We start from the raw sequence: 24,016 nt of genomic DNA on the forward strand, positions 1-24,016 counted from the left end.
CCTTTCCCTCCCCCACAAAATGGTCTCCCTACTGATTCTTGCTGTTGTCTGTACCTTCTCTTGGGCAGTTTTCTATGCTTTTCTTTCCTTGCCCTCAGATTTGTCTTTCCTCTCCCCCTACCCCCAGCCCTGCAATATAGGCTCAACATCCCTCACCCCACACCCATGTTGTGCTACTATATAGTGCATTCTTCCCCTGCACATCAGTTCAGCCAGAGTCACCGACCACCCGCATAAGGTGTCAGTGTACTCAGTCTGCCAAGTTCATTGGTCTACAGTTTTTTCAGGTGACCAGAGTCTGCAGTAGGTAGAGTCTGCTCGGGTTTACAAGACTCAGGACCAGCTTTTCAATAAGGACTGAGCACTGACACATGTGCCGAGAACAGGGCATTCCTGTTTTTCAGAAATATCATTTCCCTCCTCTACGGTGAGAAGGGAAGGCTTCTCTCCTCACCAGCAACTGAAAGTCCTCTGTACCCTACCCAAATGCAGAGTCCCACTGCCACCAAATCCTTCCCACACTGGACCTGATGCTCCTACTGGATAGCTAACAGTCAAGTTGCTGCATACTCAGCAGCTGGCTGTCAGGCTCTTTCCAGCCAGAGTGGTACCCTGTGATTTAAGGAAGGAGGACAGAAGCAGGAATAGAGACCTAATGTCCAGGCTGCCAGGGGAAGGAGGAAACTCTTGAGATTAAGACTGTAGCTCTAGTGATGGCTGCTGCACATTTTACCCAGCTTAAGTCTTAGAATAAACTGGCTAATATGTTTCTTACTTCACACTGGTTTCTTTTAGAGGCCACCCAGTCTTTCACTCATTCCCTACACCATCCTTAAGCAAGAAAATGTTGCAATGACTGCATACCACAATGAATAAATTAGCATGGCTAACTTGTCTTGTCATTTGTTTACTGTTCAACTTATTTCAGGTGATATACCTACAATGGATGGCAAGGTGCCATTTTTCCCCATAGCCTAGTTGCTGCCCCCAGCCAAGTCAAAGGATTTTAAAGACTGTTGGGCCAAGAGAAGCGGTTTTGCCTAGAATAAGCAATAACCAAGCAATATCATGGTTTCCCATGCCTGAATGGGCCAAGGTGTTCTCGTTCATCATTCATAGTGGTGTGCTAGAATAGGGCTACTATTAGTTAAGTGGTAGACCAAGGAGTTGCCACGTGTGTAATCAACATTTGACTCCAACGCTGACAGGAACAAATGAAAGTCTGCATTCCCCCAGCACAAGATTCAGTTGCGATGAATGGCTGTATAGGCAGTTTATGTAGCTTTTATAACTGGAGGTGACCTCATTCTGGAAAAGCTTTCCAGCTATTGAAGTAGTGGAGTCAAATATAAGTACACCGACAGCTCCACAGTTAAACCTTTTCTATATCTGAAATTGGGAGGTAGACTAGGTTTCAGCCTAGAAATGTTGGATGCATGGTCCAAGTGGAAGCCCAATTACCTCCCACCACCATGAAATTTGGGGTACAGATTTGAGTTACAAAATTTCTGGGCTCCAAATTGTGTTTCCTTAGACAAAAGAAAGAGCTAGAAACTCAAAGCCATTACTTTGAATGTATTTAGAAGGACCTTAAATGAACAATCAATGTGTCTGTCAAGATAACTTTAAAGCAGAGTACTCTGGATTTCTTACGAATACCTGGACTACATAGCACTCAAGTACAGGTTTTTATCCTGTGAAAGATCTGTTTACATCACAACTTCCCATCTGTCTGGTTAGCTGCTTAAGTCTTCAGACTACTCATGATTTCGCAAGCCAATACAGATTTCTGAACTAGGAGAAAGCCAGTGTACTACAGGGACAACCAGTTCAGATAGTTTGCTCTAGCAAGCTGGCTGCTACACTTTAAGCAATGAGAATAAGTGTTGGTAGAACTGAGTTTCAATAACCACTACTCAATTTTACAGTGGCAATAGCCTTTTCATACTGAATCAGTCACCCCCACCCCCTAGTTCCACCCTTGAGAACTCTTCCCCCTACCTGCACTCACATCACACCAGCAGCACTCCCAGCCTCTTGCACTCTAAATATTAAGCCCTTCAGAGTTCATATTGCAACTAAATAACCAAGGGAAAGGCCTTAATGGTTTTTAAACTGCAACAGACACCTGAAAGCTGGAAAAATTCAGACGCAAATGTAACCCAACTCTGAAGTCTTAAATAAGACCTGGATATTCCAAATTGCTATCTGCCTTCATAACACCTGCCCACCCCCATCTTAAGCAGCTTGGTACCCCAAGTCACTGTTATGCAGACTACTGACATACTCTACTATAACGCCATACTTCTGTATTGCATGCATTACCTACTGATGATATAGGCCATCGTTTATTTGGTCTGACTCGTCTCCACTTCAGCCTCCCTTCACGAAATAGGGTCAAGAATTACCCATACAGGGTTTACAGTTTGGTTCAATGGTTCTCAGCACCCCCACTATACAAATTGCTCCAGCACCTCAATGTTATTGTTTATGGCCTTCACTGAGTTCTTGATCACACAATCCAGACTATTTTTATAAATGCAGTTCTGTCAAATCCCTTATCCCCCAAATTAGGGGTCCTAGGACTTTGCCAAATTATCAGACAGCATGGCCTAGCAGCTCCAAGTTTTGTTAGCATTTTAAAAATCCAATGAAAAACCACCACCACCAACTCCAAAAATCTCACTTTCTGGAAGAATGGAGGCACTTGTCCATTATGAGGTCAAAAGCGAAAATCCCACCATCACTTCTTGGAAATGGGATTCTTGGAACTGGTGATGTTTTTCCATTGAATTTAACCTAAATTTGCATGATCTGAGAACATAACTATTTGCAGACTATAATGGCTAGCTAAGGGTAATTACCAATGAAGAGCATGGCATTTCAATGCAGTACCAGTTGAATTAGAGAAAGAATCGTGGCCAGTATAAGTATTTTGAAATAAGATCTAGTGCTCCATTATATAGTTCTTAATAAACTTATTCCTGAAACTACCTACTTTTCAGTAAAGCTAAAGCTCGTAGTTAACAGGAAGTGAAATGCCCAATACTCACGTTATCCGGACAACAATTTGTTTCCTTCAGACACTTACCTGGACAAGTCTTTCAAACATGTGTGCAAGAGGCAAAAAGGAAATGTGTGTGTCACTGGGGTTCAAGACACATGCACTCTGTAAAAAAAAAGTGAGATTTCTGAATAGTAATATAGTACATGCAGATTCCTACCTCCACAATTCTTTCAAACATATGGGCCAGGGGCAAGAATGAGATCAGAACATCTTCTGTAGCAGGAATGATTGCTTTCTGTGAGGGAAATGCCAAGCAGGAGAGAGAGAGAGAGAGAGAGAGAGAGAGAGAGAGAGAGAGACTTAAATTTTCACAGTAAGTAATGACAATTTGTAGCACAGAGGCTTATTGCAACACTTCTCAACTCTAGGACACACCCCAGACTCCAAATTTATTTTATTTGTAAAAAGGTATTCTTGGCTTTTACATACTTTGACCAAAGAAAGTTCAAAATAGCTTTGGGATGAGACATTTGACATAAGTTTTAGATTTGAGTTCTGTCTTTTGGATGTTAGTGTTGGGATGTGTACAGCAGCCATTCAGAATTGTCCCTTTCCTTATCCTACAAGGATAGAGGAAGTCACTTTTGGGACAATTAAGGATAGTCAAGTGCTCAGAAGATGTACATGTTGAAAAGAATCAGATTGAAGCGGTGTGCCTTGGGTAGGAAGAGACATTGTTTATCCCACTCAGAAGTTTTTGCCCAATTTACTATAAGCACACTAACAGACTAACAGGTAGCTAAAGCATAGTAAACATAGTGGTTCTCAAAACTTTCCAGACTACTGTACCCAAGTTTCACCTCAAACTACTTGCTTACAAAAATCATACATAAAAGTTTCGATAATGTCCTGTGACAAATATTCCCCCCCCCATTTTTACCATACAATTATAAAATAAATCAAAGTACAAAATATATTTCAATTTCAGTGTGATACTTGAGCCTGTTTTTCACATGCAAGCCTTGTCTGAAGCCCGAGGCTTAAGCATGTACTTTAGCTTCATGGGGACCCCACGCAATTGCCATTCTTGCATCCCCTAATACCAGCCCTGCACTTGTAGCCTCCTAAACCTGTCCTGCAACCCTGCCCCTCCCAGGGTCACAATCCTCAGATTGAGAAACAGTGATCTAGATGATTTGAGTATCCCCCCCAGGGTACACCTAACCCTGGCTGAGAACCACTGAGTAAACAGAAGTAGTGCACAAGCCACCACAGTTCAGCAATATTGCCTATAACACTTGTCCATTCTTGTCAACCCAAGACAGGGTTCCTACTTGCAGCCTGGAGGTGGGTACTTAATAGAACAATTTTACCATGATATATAAACGGACTGTTAATTTCTACAAATCCCCCAAATGTTTTCTCACTTTAAAAAAGCATTAGCATGTTTGATCGAAGGCAAACGCCACCTTATTGATTAGAGTCACTACTTTGCTATTTCAGAATCAAAACAAAACCACCTGCAATTTAAGCTGCCTCACTAACTAGGTAACTGTTCCAGGTTGACTAGTTACTTTCATCTAATGAATGTAGGTGTTTCAGTGTAGAGTTACGGATTACATTTAGTCTTAACCACCACCAACGGGGAACCCAAGTTTCAAATAAGTTATGAAGAGGACTGTGATCTATTGTTCTCCATGTCCACAGAAGGTAGGACAAGCAGTAATAGGTTTAATCTGCAGCAAGGGAGACTTAGATATTAGGAAAAACTAACCTAGCTATAAGGATAGCAAAGTACTGGAATAGGTTACAAAGGGTGGTTGTGGAATACTTGTCATTGGTGGTTTAAGAACAGTTTCATATAGGTATACTGACTCATCATGGGGAGGAAGGACCAGATGACCACTCAAGCTCTACATTTCTCTAATTCTACAAGTCCTCTCAGAGCCCCCCAGCCCCCTTTTCTTCTGCATTATGAATAGCGTTAGTAGGTTTGCACCAGGGCTTGCGGTCTCCAAGTGGCAGACTGCAGAACAGAGAAAAAAGTCATTCCTGGACAGCTTTGAAGGCCAGCTACCACACATCTGAGTTATCATCCACATCAAGGTGAAATTCAACACAGTTATACATCTCCAAAACCTCAAGATGGGTTTTTCCATGAGTGCTCAGTGTTGAAACTAAATCAGAGTGAATTAAGAGCACTTCTGAAATTAAACTGTCTCAGGGCAAGTTCCCTCCCCCCAAAAGTCCTATATCCTGGTTCTTTATTTTGCCAAGTTAATATTTCTAAGTTCCAAGATTGTGTTCGTTGGATTACATCTATATTTGCATGATCCTACAACTGCTTGCTTTTCTAGTCAGCAAATTTAGGCTTTAGTCAGTCTGCACCCTAAACCAAAGATCTGCACCCAACAGCGAGTATGAACAGTTATGCTTCTTGCAGGCTCATGCACTTGCTTCTCCAAAGGTATGGACCATAAAATGACTTTAGCCATCCCGTTTTTAACTCATTGGGCCAGAGGCACAGTAGTCTCCAAATTAGACTTGGAAAATTAGAGAAAGCTATTTTATGATCTGCTCTAGAGAGCCAGTGGAAAAACATACTACATAATTTAATGGAATTAGTTTTTACAGCCTGTTGTATTGCAAGAGAGCAGCAGACACAAAAGGAATATGGGAAACCACCTCATCTGACCCTTTTTCAGGATTTGTCTATTGAAAAGAGGGTAGGAACCTAGGCTAGATCTCAAATAGCTAAAAAGCATTACCCCCACTTTTACATTAGGTAAGAGGGAGTTTGAACTGGAATTAGCTCGCATGTGTTTAGCTGGAGCTAAACTAGATGCTGTCATTTTTGCAAATGGAGACAAGCCTTCAGATGGGGAAGTTTCAGGGTATACGTCAATTGTTCAATTTGCACTATAACCCTGACCTAATATAATTAGCTCCAAGATGTCTAGAAGGACTTTGCTTCACCTTGACACTAATTTAAGTCACTGCAATAATTTCTACACAGAGATCAGTGTAGATGTGGGGAACTCATCTGTCAGAGGGAACTACATGAGAAAAATTTATGCTACCAGATTTTTGGACTGAGTCTAAAGCTTGCAGCTTCACCAATCTCTTGCCTGGGAAGTCACTAAATAGCAAGCTGTCAAATCGGTCACCGACCAATGGATTAAGCAAGGGAGACTGATTTGATATTTTATTTTAATGTTTTGGGGGATGGGAGAGCAATTAGCAGGAGTTTCAGGAATTCAGTGTATGGAGTTGCCAATTTCAGAACAGCTGTCTTATACTGGTGAAGTTTTGATAAGATGGGTCAAGTAGTATCAGCCAGACTTTAGGAGCCTAAAGAACTTAGCAAAACAGTGTTAGATATTTTCAATACCATTTCTGAAAAGGCTTTCCTTCTTATGCGCAAAGCCCTAAGAGTCTGGAAAACGTTGAATGACTTAGCCTTTAAGTTTACCTCTGTAGCTTTCAAAAAAGCTGAAGCATTGCTCACTATATTTTGATGAGTAATCATAGCTCCTTTGGGGTTTCCTAAAGAGGAAATAAACATTAAAATGCAACAGTGAAGGGTTTATACACATTAAAATATCAAGTTGAGACAATATTCACTTTATCGCTTACCTCTAGGGAAGTCTAGAAAGAGCTTTAATGGATAGATGCACAACATTTAAAACAAAGACTAATGGTATGAAAGTAAAACTTGAAGGGATAGAATTGTTAACAGGTTTGCAAAGTTAGACAGCACCAGTTCTGTTCAAATGGTTGAGGAATAAAGACAGATAGAAGGCCTTTAATATCTTCCATGTTTGGTAGCTGAAGATCCTCAGAAGGAAGGGATTTTGGAAAGAATTTGAAAAAGTTTAACACTGAAGTCTTAACTTTTAAATTCAATCCTACAAATTCTCTTAATACAAGTCTCATTGTTTTTGAGAAACAAGGAGGGGGTAAGATATTCTGTTGAAGGAGACAAGCTTTCAGGCTACACAGAGCTCTTCATCCTCTGTTAGCAGCAAGCAAATCCTGATACCGCACTTCTGAAAGTGCATTTTGGTCTCCAGGAATTATTTGTCAAGCACTTCAACTTCCCATTGGCTAACCCTGAAAGTTCTAAAGCAAGTTTGCCATCCACTACTTTCTGCTGTAACAGGTGAAATGCTGAAGCAGAAGGAGAAACATGGAGCATGTGGTAAGGAGCCTATTGAATGATCTTTGTCCATAAAAGTAGAATATGGAAAGTCCAGCATAAGTGTACCTGTAGTTCCACTGGTGAAACAGATGACTGCTAGATCTTCTGGACTTGGAGGCTTTAAAAAAAAAGTTTGGCTGGTTCAGTATAACGACATTTTGCAGGACAAAATCATCAAAGTACCAATTTTACTTTGAGCCACAGAAGATGACACATTGGTGCCTTACTTTGATCTAAAGACTGAAATTATAACTCTGGCAGATCAGTTCTCTTTTTGGTAGTTTGATACTTACCACAGGTTTTCGTCTGTGAGCTCTCCCCACCTCCTAAAAATTTAGGAGACAGACATGAGTAGGATAACCACATTTGCTTTAATATATGTCCTATCACTATCCATTTCAGAACATTTGTCATTTAGACACCAAGCTTGTTACTTTTGACCATAAAGGAATAAAGTTTAACAGAACTTTAAGTGCCATATGCTTGTGCACCAGATAAGCAAACAGTGACCTGAAAATGCCCCTTCAAGAATACAACAGTAAATTTAGTGTCTTATTTATTAAGTATTAAGTAACCAAAGATCTGTGGAATAAGATTAAGCATAGTTTCCAATTTACATGTGGCAGAGGAGATAGGCATGTCACCTAAATTCTCAGTTTTATAACAACCAGTTCACACTCCTATTCTAATCTAGTGGACCATGGCATGTCTGTATTCAGCACGGTCAACCTTTAATGTAACAAAAGCCATTGTTGACATTTTCAAGAGAAAGTACCTTTTAGCATTGGTCCCAGATTATGACAGTCTATTTTTAAAGTCACCATTAATTCTGCACTTTGTTTTCAAAACAGACTCCTTATTTCACATGCTTCATCAATGCAGATGGGGCACTAACTTTAATCATTGTGTTACTGTCAGAGGTTACAGAAGACTTTAGCATCCAGTATCATGCCAATACCACCTTGAAGACAAATCCATTATTACAGCATGATGGTGCCCATGCTGTGGGCTTCAAGTATTACTGTTGAAGTGACTATTGTTTATGCATTAGAAAGATGCTCCCCTGGGACTTTTGAATGGAAGTGTTTGGGACAGCCTGTCACTACAAGGTGGGGAGCACCTTCTCCCCAACTGCCTCCCACTGTTTCCCTACACAAGTGCCAAAAGCTCTTACCAGCTTCCATTCCTTCCCTGCCAACACTGTAATGAAGCAGAGATGCTTCATTACTCATCAGGCTGTGGGAACTCCAGAGAGATCAAGATAGGAGCGGCACATTAGGGGAGCTCCAAGGAGAGGAAACTTCATTGCAACCAGGGGGTGGGGTGGGTGGACTCTCAGCTATAGCCCAGCTTACAACAGCTTGGACTGTTCTAATTTAGACTAGCTGACAGCAGTCCCCTAGAGTACACACCATATGCCAGCTGGGGATAGCTAGAGCACACTCCAGCCACTCTTCTCCATCCCCCATGCTCCCTACTCCAGAGTTTAGGAAGGGAGCTTGCAGGTGATTTCTGCTTCCTTTGCACCACAATGGGAACGGAGTAGGGCTTAGACTCTGCATCCCTATTTGGATTGTGGCCCCTTGTCATTTGAGATTTGTCTGACCCTGTGGCTAAAGAGGCTGACAAAAGTTCCAATATCTAGAAAAAGTAGAGCCTGAAGTTTTGTAAGGCATGCAGAGGAGCTCTCTTTGTAGGCAGGAAAGCTCTCCTGCCAAAAAAATAAAGCCACCCCCAACAAGGGGCAATAGTTTTGTCAGCAGGAGACCATCTCCTCCCAACAAAAACCACTGTCCACACTGGTTCTTACTGTTAAAAATGCAGTGTAGACATAGCCTTAGGATTGGTCTACACTGGGGGGGGTGGAAATCGACCTAAGATAAGCAACTTCAGCTACGAGAATAACATAGCTGAAGTTGACGTATCTTAGGTAGACTTACCTCGCGTCCTCAAGGCGCAGGGTTGACTGCTGCCATTCCCCCCGTCGACTTCGCTTTCGCCTCTTGCCGCAGTGGAGTACAGGAGTCGACAGCAGAGCCATCGGGGATAGATTTATCGCGTCTACACTAGACATGATAAATCGATCCCCGATAGATCTATCACTACCTGCCGATCCAATGGCTAGTGTTTACATACCCTTAGTCTCTGCACTGTTTTGCTTTTTAAAAATTAGAGATTTTAGGCTGTTTAGGTCAAGGTTTTTCGTGTTTTAATAAAGACTTAATGTGTTGGGAAAATGCACTTAACATTTCCATGGCCTACCACTTGTGACCATGTTAAAGCACATCTTAAGAAAAAGATATCATGGACAGGCAACTACACCATATTTACAAGACTGGATTGGATCAGGGCATTGCTATGAGATGGAGTGCCAACAGAAGTTTAGTACTACATTACTTATTCCTGGTAAGACCCAGGAGACTATGTTGATTGTATTGTATACTTTTCAGGGATAACTCTCAGTTGATACATTCTAATACTCCTCTTACATGCAGTGAGGACTGAATATTTTCCCCCATTAATTGGGCAAATGCAGTTCAGACTTTATCTTCCAAGGTATTGTGCACTTCAAGTTGTGGGCCATGTTTTTTAAAATTATATTATTAAATAAGCACTCAGTACCCAGCAGCTCCCACTGTGGACAAATGGGAGTGAATGATCACTTGGAGGAGGAAAATAAAAAAAGTTACCAGAAGGGCAATCTAGAAGCTACTGCCCTAGGACAGTTAAGCTTTCATAAAAGCAGCTTATTTGGAGTGTTACAAGCCACCAGCAATCCACTCTTTAAATAAAATTGCTTTTAAAGCACTAGAATTGCACTAGTCCTTAAGTAAAGGACTGGTTTTAGCATCCCAGGTTATTCTTTGGGTTTTGGACAAGTCGAGTTCAAACAAACATTCTCAGAATTATACCAGTTTCACCACTAATAAAAGCACTAAGAACTAGGTGTTTTGCAATATTATTGATGCCATGAAAGTTCACTATATCTAAGCAAGAAAAAAGTTTTACCCCACCCTCAAACATATGCAAGTAGCTGTTCCTTGGTAATGACCTCCACTGTTTTGTTATCTGTAAACCTTCACCAAAAGGAGGATGCATTTGCCCAGGAGTCTAATTGCAGCAAAGATTTTGGTTCAGTGAAATTCAGTAATTTACCTCAGTTAGTGAGGAACAAGGGGATCAAACATGTCACTTGGGAGTTAGATATCAGTAGTCTTATCTTCACCAATTTTCCAGTTGAAGCCTAGTTAAATTTACAATTTTATAGTTTGACATGGAAAGATGTGCCACTTCTCTCAAATTCCACATCCAAAAACTGTTCATTTGAATAGACCATCTAGTCAGTAAAATGAAGTGTCACAAGTGCGCCTATGAGCCCTCACATTTTTTGTTTGAAGGATGCAAACTGCAGGCCTATCCCCAAATTCCGTACTTTGAAGTTTCACTGCCTCAAATCAAAGCTCATTATGGCAGCCTGAAGCAGGGGAACAGTTATATACCTTTTGAATGTTTTATGGACTTCCAGATGATGGTCCTCCTAGAAAGCCAGTGTTCCACTTCAGTGTTCCATTGGCATTGTTTTGTGGGGCCAGTATAAGTGGTTTAAAAATCCACCAAGACCACTTCATGTTAAGTTTCCAGATCACTGAGCCAAGTTCAGTTGTGCTAAACTCCAGAAACAGTTTTTAGAAAAACTGGGACTCCCTCCCATTCTCTGTAGTAGGTAATTTGCTTTTATTCACCACTGCCTTAGATTCATAACTACTAAACCGATGAATCTACAGACGCCTGCTCCTCCCACCCCATGTTAGCATTCCTCAGAATGAGGCTGTACTAGATTTTCTTGACCTCAGGAGACGTGTATGACAGCTGAACCTTGTCCATTTACTAGCAGAGGCAGTAAGACTTAATTTAAGGTTTCAACTAGAAGATGGCACAGTGTTGGTGTTTGAGTACCAAATTGTCAGGGACACCTAGTCCATGTTCAGGGCACATAGTCAAGATCAATACAAGTAGTTATTCTGTGTATAAACCCACCACCATTTGAGTTTTATTGCAGCTGGTACTTTATGAAATAGGACTAAGATAAAGGGATAGCAGAATTGTTTAGACAGCTGCTCTAGATGTAAATATTATGGTAAGATTTAGATTTTAGTGTTACCTTTGAACCAGTTTAACTAATTTTTGTATCCACCTTGGAAGTTATTTTGTAGACTCATTTAAGCCTTGTGAAACACTACTAGTGAATTGTTTACTTTTTAGAAAGGAGGTACTGTGTAAACAGATGTCAAACACTCTCTTGGTCAAAGATCAAGATTTTGTAACCAGCCATCTGAACAGGATGAATTACTCTGCTGAATCCCCAACTCCCCACCCCTCTAGGGCACTTCACTGTACAACTATGGGTACAGAGGAGATACTGGGTAGAAACAGTAAAGTAGAGGAAGACTTCAGTGCTTACCTCCAGTTCTCTCAGGCTGAGAATATCAACCCCACGCTTCTTCCCACGTTCTACGAGATCACTATCAAAGGATTCCATGATAACAATGGTGTTGAGGACTGGAGTTTCTCCCCTTTCCACATTATCCAGCAGAAGCTTGGCTTTGTCAGATTTGTCACAGAAAACCAGTGCTAAATCAGCTGAATTAGGAGAAGAGTGCTATTAGTAAAGTTTGACTTATTTAATTATTAGACCTGATCCAGACAGGTTTGTAACAGGGTTATTTTGAATAAGGCAACAATCATTTTTACCAGTCAGCCTGTCATCTGATATTTAGCTGCTGAAAGAGTCATACCTTTGTTCACAATATAACTGATTGCATCAGCTCCCAGCGTATCATAAAGTGGCACCACCACCATGGAGTAGGTGTAACACCCCTGCTCAATGAGAACCCACTGTAGAAAGAAAAGCACAAGTCAACAGTAGTTTACTAGTCCAAACAGCAGGGTACTAAGACTCCTGAACTGAGGGAACCTGATGTTAGCATACAAATAAAGAAATCTTCAGTTTGGAGATTTGATCAACAGGAGTTGCTTGTTCTTTTAACGGTCATTTGTTTACCCAGGAAGGCATAGTATAGGCCAGGGGTGGCCAACCTGTGGCTCTGGAGCCACATGAAGATGATCTTCAGAAGTTAATATGCTGCTCCTTGTATAGGCACTGACTCCGGGGCTGGAGCTACAGGCGCCAACCTTCCAATGTGCTGGGGGTTGCTCACTGCCCAACCCCTGCCTCTGCCACAGGCCCTGCCCCAACTCCACCCCTTCCCACGCCCTCCCCTGAGCCTGCCATGCCCTAGTTCCTCCCCCTTTCCCCCCTCCCAGAGCCTCCTGCAAGCCACAAAACAGCTGATCAGGAGGTGCGGGGAGGTGCTGATGGGCAGGGCTGCCGGTGGGTGGGAGATGCTGGGAGTGGACTGAGGGGGCGCTGCTGATGTATTACTATGGCTCTTTGGCAATGTACATTGGTAAATTCTGGCTCCTTCTCAGGCTCAGGTTGCCACCCCGGTATAGGTGGTTAGTTTTCCAAAGGTACCAACAAGCAAGCTGGCCTACCAGTAGTTCTCAGTTATATGGTAACAGATGCTAGTTCTGGACAAAAACCCCACACACCCACCCAAGAAACAAAAAAGAGAAACAAAAACGTAAGTCCTTTTCTACTAGCTAGCTTCTCCTACATACCCTACATGCACCCATTCTATTCTGGTCTCCCTCCAGTTTCTTCCTTTTGATTCTACCTGTCCATGGGAGTGTGAACACAGGATTTCTACTCATTCAGTGCTTTTATTAGATTAACTTCAATCCCTGACACAGCACCCCTCTGTATGAACCATCACTGAAGTGCTTCAAGTGTCAACGCTGGTCACTTAGTGCAGTCGGATAGTGGCCAGGTGTGCAGGAGCCTCGAATATATTTGTCAAACTGATGCAAGCCTGTCTATAGACAGTTTTGTCTGAAGTGTACCACCAATAACCCAAATGCCATATGGTCACCTTTCCCTCTTGAAAAGGTGGGGTCTACTACTTTGGAGATGGAGATCTCACACACACCCACCCCCCTTCTATAAGTAAAGTCCAAATGGGCAGAAAATCCCTAGTTAGTAAGGAACCATTCTGGAATATATGCAGAGCTAGATATATGCCCTTTGGTTGGTGAGGAGCTCTCCACTGGCACTCAGACAGTTGCAAGTTGAAATGGGAAGAGTTTACTGGATAATTAGTTACATGTCCCAGCAAGCACAATAGCTATTACAACTTTATGCCAAGTAATTTAGGCAGATAAGTTCCTAAAGCATCCTTGTATGAGGCAGTCATGCATTCAGAGGATTTCTATAAAAAAAACACATAGGACAGTGACAGTTATATATAATACCCATGTAGCTATGCCAAATTCTAGGCTTTGAGACTACCATGAGATGAAAGTCTCCCTGGCTTTTGTGTGTGCCTAGAAACAGACAACTCAAGTCTTCCTTACTTTGAGTTTGTCACAAATTCTACAATATTGTAGGACTGAGAATTTTTTAAGATCTGTAATGTTCACCAATTCCAGTTAGTGGTGAAAGCAGCAGGCATCTTTAAAATCTATCTGAAAATGGATCCATAATCCCAAAGGGCTCTCTAAGCTTTTACTCGAGCAATAAAATTGGAAAAAACCTCTGTTTTCAGAGGAAGTTAGCCAGTTACACAAACTTGGTACCACTTGTTTGGTCAATGAAGTAACATTAAATTGGTTAATCCCCGAACATTTTGTTCTGCATTAAATACGCTACCAAGGTTGCTAAATCTCAGGCCTCTTATGTTTGTTCACCTGATCCAGGAAAACTTCAAGTTTCCTATACTAATGGTACCACATATTTCCAGGCTGAACCAGACACAAACCATGAGAATTTTTTTTTTTTTTTTTTTTTTTTTTTTTTAGGAGTGCATTTGATAAGTAAATTGCATCATCTTTCCATGCTCATGTTCCAGAAGTGTGCTTTTTGTAAAGTTCAGAATAATGACTCTTGACAGTTGACCCCAAGTTGCTCACGCAGTAGAGACAGTGTTCAGGCCTGCCTGCTAGATTGGCTTGTAAGACTATCAAACCATCTTGATAACAGCACCTGAATATTTTTGGACTGAGCATTACAACTTCTTTTATACCCACTGTTTAAACTTTTCTGAAAGTAGCCTCCATTTTAGTTGCTATGTTACCAGGTGCCTGTTACAGTGGATTTCGAGGTGTTATTGCACCAAATACTCCTGCACTAGAAGAATTCAAGCACCTTTGTGTTAGAGATAATGGTGGAGAAAGTTTCCCCAGCATACTCTGGAGTTACAGATGGATCTTCAGCTATAACCTTGAGTCCTGACACCAGTTCTTTGCTCTGAACAGGAGGAGGAGGATAGCTTGTACAGGCATATAGACAAAATAAAGTGTTATATTTCAAAAGATTTCAAATTGGTAAGCTTTAAATTTCTATAAAGAGATAATTTATATTCTGAAAAAACTGAATATAAAGTTGCAAAATAGGGAGATTACAGTAGTTTGCAAGCATAAAAACCATCCGTTTCTGAGATAGCAGAAGCAATAGAAATGAAATCTATAATAAACTCATTTACTGGCAATATACTCAGTTTGAGCAAGGGTTTTTCCTAGGGTTTTCCCTCTAGTTTTTTATTAGCGATTTTATATTTAGTATTCCCATAAACTGGTAATGTTTTGAGGACATTTGACTCAAAGGCCATGCCAGCTTCCTAAAAATTGGATGGGGGAGGTTTCACAGAAGTGTGATATGGAAGATACCAATATTTAAAATTGCTGGCTTAAGTGAACCTTTTCCATCTAACTGATGACCTAATTTAACAACAAATCACATACACCCATCCTTCAGGGACCAAAGTTACATGGCTCCAGGGTAGGCCTTGTATCTGATTTGTCCAAAGACATCGGGAGGTACTAAAAAGGCAGAGAAGTGTAATTTATATGCCATAAAAGACAAGGATAAGGCTCAGAAGCCTTTGGCTGGTGCAGCCATCTTCATTTACTGCTCCTGTACCCCGGCTAGCTAAAGGCTAGCTTGGGTACATCTATACTGCAAACAGCTGTAGCTCAAGTAAACATACACTGACTAATCCCCTTGAGGAGAGGAAGTTACGCTGCAAGGGTACTCCAGTTTTTGGCCATTCACCACCTATATTCAAGGAGGGTCTGCTAGTGAGAAGCACTATATCAAGAGACCATCACTCTGGCTCCTTCTCTCCCATTCCATCGCCTATTCTAGCAGGATCCAGAAGACTAGAGCCAATGAGTTTGTAGAAACCTATCATTTTAAACATCTTATGATTTTTCCCATTAAAACTTGTTTTATTAGGTGGGAGATGTCCTATCCTCTTTTCTCCTTAGTCTTAGGGGGTGAAATTGTGGTTGTGTGGACATCCACGAAGTCTATAGGAAAGTACTGGGGACTGTGGGGAGCGGGAGAGAGAGAGAAGAGGGGGGAAGCATTCCCCAAGTTTTAAACAGCCTTAAATATTGTCTCAAGAGACACTAGAAGTGTTCCATGTTTAGAAGTCTTGAGACCGTCATTCCATATCTGCCAGTTGAACATACTATCCTTTGGAAAAGGACGGTGGGCTCACTTCCAGCTCACTTAAAGGTAAGGTCCGAGACACTGCATTTAATAGAATAGAGCAGATTCTACACAGAAGTGGCAGCCATTTGGTAAGGTTGTAGTCCATGGTATTGCAGCATGAACAGACACTTGGATGCGTCATAGCATTTAGTGTTTGGCTATGAGAGGTTAGCAGCTCTGGGGGAATTGCTAAAAATCAGTTTCAAGATACTAGCAAGCACAAGTATGGCTTGTAGTTTTATACACACACACCATACTAAACAGATTTCTAAGCATTTTAAATATTAATCCACACTCAAAATGAGATACCCAGTTTTAGAGGGCAACAAACTAGCAAATTGTGGACATGAGGGATAAGTCTCCTCTCTGAAGTCCAGAGTGTTTAGTGGAAAAGGGTGAGGTGAGTTAGGTCCGCTGGGATTCCCTACATCTTTTGTAATTACCCCTTCCTTCTAGATGTGGCTCTGGTAAGAGTCTGTGCCAGTGGGTCTGTCACAAGGAAGCAATAACTACTACACACTAGATGCCAAGCTTGGTTTCCTAGTTACAGCTGCCACATGTAGAATTGTAGGCCTCCATGATAGCACCCCTCTACCCCCGATGCATTTCTCTTACTAGGAGACTGGTACACTATCCAATAGTTTCAGAATGTGAATGGGTCAGTTTCTTTTAAGTTTAACTTAGCATGTTTTTCAGTTAGTTACCTCTAGTCTGTTTTGTGCAAAGATTCCTATGTACTGGTCTGGAGCTGGCTTGTAGCCTCTGTGGAGTAGTGCTGAACCCACATACTCTGCTCTCTCTGAGACCTGAAACAGAAAGCCAATGAAGGTTAACAGCAAACTCCTCAGCAACCACATCTCAATCAGTTGATCTTACACTGGGTATCAGGATTTAAAGTGCAGGCAGGAGAGAGTCTAGTAGGCCTTATTTTTGGCTGTTTCCATGACTTAGATGAGAGGCATTACAATAGCCATCAGTCAACCTACTCCAGTTGAACAGTAGAGCACAGCATAGTGGTTAACAGTTAATCACTTCAGGACACTATTCTTGAGGGCTCTCAGGTGGATATGACTGACCATCCTGGCCCTTTAATCTAGATTCAGAATGCTACACAAGCATGTATACACCATGTGATTAAAGCACATGTGATAAAGAGCCACCATCCTATACTGTGAAGATGTCCATTAAAGGAAGGACTTTGATGGGCTCATCTTTCCTGAAGGAGACCCTGCTTCCTCCAACTGAAAATTCTAGCATCTAGGAAGATTTTAGGGAGTGTAGCAGTACACTCTAGGAAAGCCTTATCACAAGTTTGGAGCCCAATAAAAGCATCAACTGAGAGACAAGGAACCTCTCATAGTTCTAAACCTTAAGATGATGCAACGAGTTTTAGACTATAGTTTTAAAAACTAACTGCTGTTCTAAAAGCTTTATGTTAGGGCCAGTCCACAGCTTTTGACATCTTTAGCAGTTATGTCAATAAGCATATCACTTCTTCCTATCTGCTACTTGCATTCTGTACATTCCCCCAACAATACTACATATCTGTTTTTTTGGAGAGTCTCACATTAGTTTTAAAGTTTAAATCCAGAGTTTTCCCAGTGTGGCGTTAATCATGTGTTTGCAACTGCTAGTTCTAAACCAGCAGGCTGCTTGCAGTCTAATCAAGACACAGCTGTAGCCCATGTGACATTCTCAGGGCCATACAGGTAATATATATATTTTGTGTGGGCCACATCCACACAGAGCTGCATATGTGGCCCACAATGGTAAATCGGTTGAGAACCACTGAGCTAGATGGACTGGTAAAAAGGGTGTCTACACAGCATCTGGAAAATGCTTCCTTTTGAATACGTCAGAGCTATGGAATAGAGCTCTCAGGAACAGTCTTGAAGTGATTAACTTAAGATCGGATCTGAAGGGTTGTGCAGTGATTTGAAGTACCCCCAATAGTATCTGGGACTGTTCATACTCAGATTTATAGTTCTAAAATGCACAGGCTCCTGTGAAATGCTTTTCACTCCATTTCCCTTTTTATATTAGCTCTTGTCCCTAGAGTGCAGGGTCTTATTAGAATGACATTGTTAGAAATTATCTACTCGCAATATTTTTTGCAGGGTCACAGCAGCATGAATTTCAGATACTACTTGAAACAGCTGTAGCGTTACAAGATTTCTTACATCATTGGTATTATACTAATGGTCATACCAGGGGGGAAACTCAACTTGTTTTAAGATAGAGAACTAGAATGGCTGCTTACCTCTTTATAAGAGATCCATTCATATGGCTGATTTGGTTTTCTAACACCCAAACAGGGACCATTATCTTTGGGAGAGGAAAAAAATAATCATGTAACAGTTATTCCAGTTTTGTTCAGGCTAGAACTCTGTTCTCTCCCTTTCAATTATTTGATACCTTAGCTGTTCAGTTCAGCTAGTTGCCTGTCAGGATTAGCCTTTAAGAGACTATCGGCCTCTGGTCTAGATCCCAATGGACATCTATAGAAGCCAAACCCACATTTGTTCCTGTTTGGTCAGTGTAGACTGAACAGAGCATGCTCTAGGGTGGACTTTTCTTGCACAGCCCTGCTCCACATCAGATCACCAGTCTGTTTTGCTTTCCCGAGTTCTGAAACACTACCTTTGACCTCCTACTATGCTAGAGCATTATTTGTCTACTGAACAACAGGATAACATCTTATCCTGCAGCCTCACTTGTCTCAAACCCTACAAGTTAGCTCTTGACAGCAAAGAGACTACTTTTTATAAACTTACTTGACACCTCCAAACCTCTTTGAAAGATTTCATAGACTGTTCTCACATCATCATAGTAATATGTCAACAGCTCATCACTATTAAGCAGGGATGATCTTCGAACATACTCACCACCCTAAAAAAAAAGTATATATGTTTATAGCTAGGAAGATTAATGACACATTGGAAGACAGGAATGACAACATGAAGATATTGGTGGCTAGTCTGAGATCGAAAATGTTTCAAAAGGGATGAGCAAGTTATGAAATCTAGAAAGATCTTCTCATGAGTCCCGTCATTAAAAGTAACAGCAAGAATGAGGTAGCATAGGTGCACGAAGGGGCAGAATTTGGCCATGGCACACTTATTCTCTAAGAGCCCAGTATTTTAAAAAATAAATAAATAAAACCCACACACACTAAGTGAAGTACACCATTTAGAAAAGCTAGTTCCTTCTAGCTTCCTCCCCTCTGGACACACTTGAGGAAAGAGTCAATGCACTTAAAGTTTGAGATCTTGTTTGCTTTTGTAAGCAAGCTTGCATTCATCTATTTTATAAGACTGTTTAACAAGTCAACTCTTGAGAGAAGTTTTATTTTAAGAGATCCTCAGTAGTACCTCATTGAAGTCCATATTAGGTCACAAGAGCCACCTAACCAGAGCAGGAAGTAGGCTTTGAGCACAAGGTACAAGTTATTTAACCCTATTCCAGCATCCATAAGTTTGATTTTTACACTCCCTTTTTAAGGTACTCAGAACCAGTTGTCTGATCTAGTTTTTACAGGCCACTAAACATATCTTGGAATTTAGGAAGCCTCCTTTTTTCAAATATGCTAGCGTCTGCTGAGAGGAGAAGCTAGCAGTTAACTTGAGAGTTCAAGTTCATAGCTTATTCTCTAGATTCATTCTACACTTAAAAATCCTACAGTATTTTTATTGATTGAGAATGCCTATTTAAGAAATTCAAGTTCTACATATGAGAATTATGCATGTTGCTCTCACCATCAGTGCAGCTCATCTCTATCTGAAAGACTCCAACTACCAAGTTGTTCACTGAACTAGACGGTCTTTGTTGTTTTAAAATCACGGGTCACAACCCAGTACTGGGTCATGGAATGTAAGGCACTGGGTCGTGGTGGCTCTGGTCAGCACTGTCTACCGGACCATTAAAAGTCCTGTTGGTGGTGCTGCCCGGCTAAAGCAGACTAGTCCCTACCTGTTCTGACACTCTGCTGTACCCCCAGAAATGGCCAGCAGCAGGTCCAGCTCCTAGGCGGGGGGCCATCGGGCTCCATGTGCTACCCCTGCCCCAACACTGACTCCACACTCCCATTAGCCAGTTCCCAACCAATGAGAGCTGGGAGAGGGCAGTGCCTGTGGGAGAGCCATGTGGAGCCGCTCGCGCACTTCTGCCTAGGAGGCAGACCTGCTGTTGGCTGCTTCCAGGGCCCCAACCCCATGCCCCAATCCTCTGCCCCAGCCCTGAGCCACCGCCCCCATACTAGAGCCCCTCCTGTACCCCAAACCTCTCATCCCCAGCCCCACCCCAGAGCCTGCATCCCCAGCCCAGAGCCCTGACCCACTCCTGCAACCCAATCCCCTTCCCCAGCCTGAGCCCCCCCCAAACCCAGAGCCCCCTCCTGCACTCCAAACCCCTCACCCCTGCAGCCCAACCCTCTGCCCTGAACCCCTCCCACACCCCAAACCCCTCATCCCCAGCTCTGTTGAGTTGCGGGCATCAATTTTCTTCAACTGGGTGGCCAGAAAAAAAGTTTGAAAACCACTGATCTACTTAGCTAAACACAGGATTTCAAGTAAGCTCTTAAATAGTAAGAGTGTTCAGAGCTGACACCTAGGCTTTATTGCCTAGCCAAATTTTGGACTAGTTGAATCAGTGCCTGTGTGGTATACATTGCATTTGGACTTCTACACATGGAATTGTTCACATATTAGTCTAGGCTTTTCCTCAAGGTCTATGGTATTCTCAATTGAGCACTGGGAGACAGTCAATTACCTAATTATGTACACTTTGGCAGTTCAAGGAAGAGGAAAATACAATTTATTAGATATACTAGCAATTCATCAGGGAGAGTTTTAATGGCAGAACAAATTACACTGGTTTAAGTCAAACTCTGTATGTTTACTGTACAGTTTCAGTGACACTCCTTCACTGTTAGACTGAAAATAAGCTTCTGAAGAATAAAGTCTCTTCACTTGACTTGCCCATTCCAGACACTTAGTATTCCTATAGTGCCTAAGTTCAGAAGCATACTGGCATACTTAAGCCCTTTACTTACACCACAAAAAGTACACATCACTAAGATTTCCTTTCCTCTGTACAAGCATAACAAGGCGGCTCACTGTACTGTATTCCATTTCAAATGGAGAGCTGTGTACTTGATACTCTTATTCAGGTTCACTGAAAACCTTAAAGCTTTTTCTTTTCAGCTATTTCAGTTTCTAGTTTTAGGAATTGAATAGCTTATGCAATAGGCTTCAGACACAGAAAATGGAACTCACGAATTTGTGCACACTCCTATTCCAAACACAAGAGCCAAATTTGTTTCATGGGACCCAGTAGAAAGTCCTGTGTTACCTAATCAGTCTGCTACAGGTTATTTGTGGAACATGACCTGAACTAAGTTGAACTGGAAGCTAAGCTAGAGGTCTAAAGGTTATATTACTGAAGTCGATTTAGGCACAGATCTCTATTTCATCTTAAATCTTGTCTACACAGTCAGTTTGCAGCAAGCTGGGGTGTGAATCTACCTCACACTCTAGCCAGCCATGGACTGCCTGTGTGTACCCTGCTGACATGCCTTAACAGTTCATTGGAAGTAGCTCAAACTTTAGCCATGGACTGCCTGGAGTAGATCAAAGTTTGAGCTACTCCCAATGAACTACACATCAGCAGGGTACACATAGGCCGTCCACAGCTGGCTAGTGTGTGGTGTAGATTCACATCCCAGCTTGCTGCAAGCTAGCTGTATGTAGACAAGCCCTCAGATTAAGTGTAGCAACTTCTTACTATACAGCAAATACAAGATGGGGAGATAAAAATCCTGCAGAATGGCCAACTCCACTCACAGTGTTTGAGAAGGACTCACTATAGTGACATGCAGTGGAAGTTTTAAGGCCTGAAAATGTTGTGTCGTGAAGTCAAAGCATTGGCTTCTATTCTGCTTAAAACACAGGCATTTAGAATACTGACTCACAGGTGAGGTGGTACTACATGGCCCCTGGATATGTGTGCCCTTACTGAATACCTACAGGAGCCATGCATACTTTTGATCTATGGATTAACTCAGATTTGTCATTTGACACAGCAAGAGAGATGCTCCCACTTAAAATCACTGGTTTGTTTCCTGTTGACTAGGGTTGTATTTAAGATTAGCATGGTCACCATGAAACAAGATTGTATCTACACCAAGAGATGCTTGAGTTTGCATCCTCAAGAGCCAAGGAACTGTTCACCTTCAGTTTGCTTAAGAGGGAAGAACACTGGCAGGTAATTCTCAGCAGTAGTGATTTCAACTGCCCAGAATGTACTTGTTAAGTAAATTTCAAACTAGGTGTATAACTTTATGACTACCCATAGATAGGCATGTTAACAGCTCAGTTCTGAGCACACACCACCCTTCGAGACCCTTAAAGTTAGTCATCCACATTTAAAAATGTTTGCCCTAAAGTCCTTCAAGGTGGGACACCTTTCATCTAATTTCTGCCCCTCCATCCTCCACCCGATCTAGAAAAATAGGACTGCCTACAGGTCAGAAATCCCTCTAGTATTGTAGTTTATTGGCAATGAGCTATCTGTATCTCTTCACTGATAAAGAAGAACAACCCCCCTCCCCTGCAACAGAGCCTCTTGGCTGCAGCTACATCTTTGAAAAACCATTAGGGAAAGTGGCAATTCTTGCAATGCACCTAGCAACCATGAAGGGATCTTCCAGTTGTTGTATGGACCATATCATGCATGCAACATTTGAGAGCTCAGTGGGCTATATTTCTGGAAGAGTTACAGATATCTGTAGAGACACTAAAGGTCACTAGCATGCCCTAATGTTTATCTGGATTTATAAAAAAGTGCTAGAGACGGCACCTGTCCATATGCTCTGAATTAGGCCCTTGACATAACTTACATACATTCGAAGTGCAGCAATTTGAGAATTTACCACAAACAGTTTGAGGCCTGGAGAGAAAGAGCCACAAAATAGCATAATGTGCATTGTCATTTTGAAGAGATTCCTTTCCTTCCCTGTCCTGTTTTTGTGCATTCAGATTTTAATGTGGAGTTCTACACAGTTACTTGGGCAAGGCATGTGGCTATCAAGCTAACACCTATTATTGTTCAGACATCCTTCAATATGGGTAACAGGTCATGTAGCTAGAATGATACAGGTTTGACTAGGCAGTTTCAAGTGTGCCTGCACATACATGCACAGTTAGGGACGTGGTTATCACTGGATAATGCTCCTGAGACAAAGTTACAGCCAGGATAGCACAGTATCATTCTAGCTACATGCCTTTGGAATTTTACAAAAAGCTTTATGTTCAGCTATACATAAAGTGTGACTTAAATAAGATTTCTGGATTGCAGATAGGATCAGAGTGTCGGGACAAGCTTTTACAATAATGCCTATATGATTGCTGGAGGCATAGCTGGAAATGAGCGATAGCAATGATATCTTTCTAAAGTAAAGCCAGCCATCAGAGGGTCAGCGTCCTTCCTTAAAAACGCAGAGCAGAATGTGAGTAGTTGGCTCTAGCACTTAGAATTTGGCAACTTCACCACTCAAACTACTTGTGAATAGTTATTATAATACCTGTAATACACTAACTGTTCTTTAGAGGCAGAATACCTATGCAAGAAATGCATGTAAACTCCTGATTTTCAGGCTAGACTGGATAAGATTAGTTTAGTCTGGGTTATTTTTAGAAGTCAGGATTTAGGTTAAGTGAAGTTAAGGCGATTACTGTGCTATGTATGTGATCACTTGGGTTAAAAAAACAAGCATTGAAAGTTTCAGATAACTCTAGAGCAGAGGTTACTATTAATGTACAAGTTTTAAAATATGCATTCTAGAACTTCACCTCACTAATCCAGAAACCAAGGGGTCCACAGAACTGTTAACTCTGCCCCTTTCTCAGCTGAGATTTAGAAATACTGTAATGAGATTTCATGTTACTATTACTAGAATGCTAGTTTCACAAACTTTACTACAGAATACTTGGAATTGACTTCTAAGACATAGTTCCCTATCATTGTCATTTACTTTCATACAACAGTCTAGTCTAGTGGTACTGTGCTAAGGTTTTTTGGATAAAATTAAGAATATTGACTTGTACAGTTTACTTGGCAATTCACAAGTTTTGTATGTTTCCAATGAGTCCTCCAAAATGAAATTTCTTCAACCACTACTGTAATTTGTTAGATTAAT

General features: G+C 41.5%; 1 protein-coding gene across 4 annotated transcripts in view; it reads right to left on the bottom strand.

The window, feature by feature from the left end:
• Window positions 1-24,016, bottom strand: part of ACSL1 (acyl-CoA synthetase long chain family member 1) — a 62,399-nt gene that overhangs the window by 19,397 nt on the left and 18,986 nt on the right. For 2 of the 4 annotated variants that reach the window (XM_037897625.2, XM_043546047.1), the window contains exons 3-11: window positions 18,597-18,711; window positions 18,083-18,147; window positions 16,527-16,628; window positions 12,005-12,104; window positions 11,671-11,849; window positions 7,502-7,534; window positions 7,275-7,326; window positions 6,480-6,553; window positions 3,225-3,302 (exon numbers count right to left, since the gene is read on the bottom strand). In XM_037897625.2, coding sequence (XP_037753553.1) covers window positions 3,225-3,302; window positions 6,480-6,553; window positions 7,275-7,326; window positions 7,502-7,534; window positions 11,671-11,849; window positions 12,005-12,104; window positions 16,527-16,628; window positions 18,083-18,147; window positions 18,597-18,711 — 798 coding nt within the window. Of the gene's footprint in view, window positions 1-3,091; window positions 3,170-3,224; window positions 3,303-6,479; window positions 6,554-7,274; window positions 7,327-7,501; window positions 7,535-11,670; window positions 11,850-12,004; window positions 12,105-16,526; window positions 16,629-18,082; window positions 18,148-18,596; window positions 18,712-22,208; window positions 22,213-24,016 lie in introns of all 4 variants that reach the window. The other 2 variants (XM_037897627.2, XM_043546048.1) reach the window with 2 other exon arrangements.

This window comes from Chelonia mydas, chromosome 4, assembly GCF_015237465.2.
Source record: "Chelonia mydas isolate rCheMyd1 chromosome 4, rCheMyd1.pri.v2, whole genome shotgun sequence".
NCBI classification, from domain to species: Eukaryota; Metazoa; Chordata; order Testudines; family Cheloniidae; genus Chelonia; species Chelonia mydas.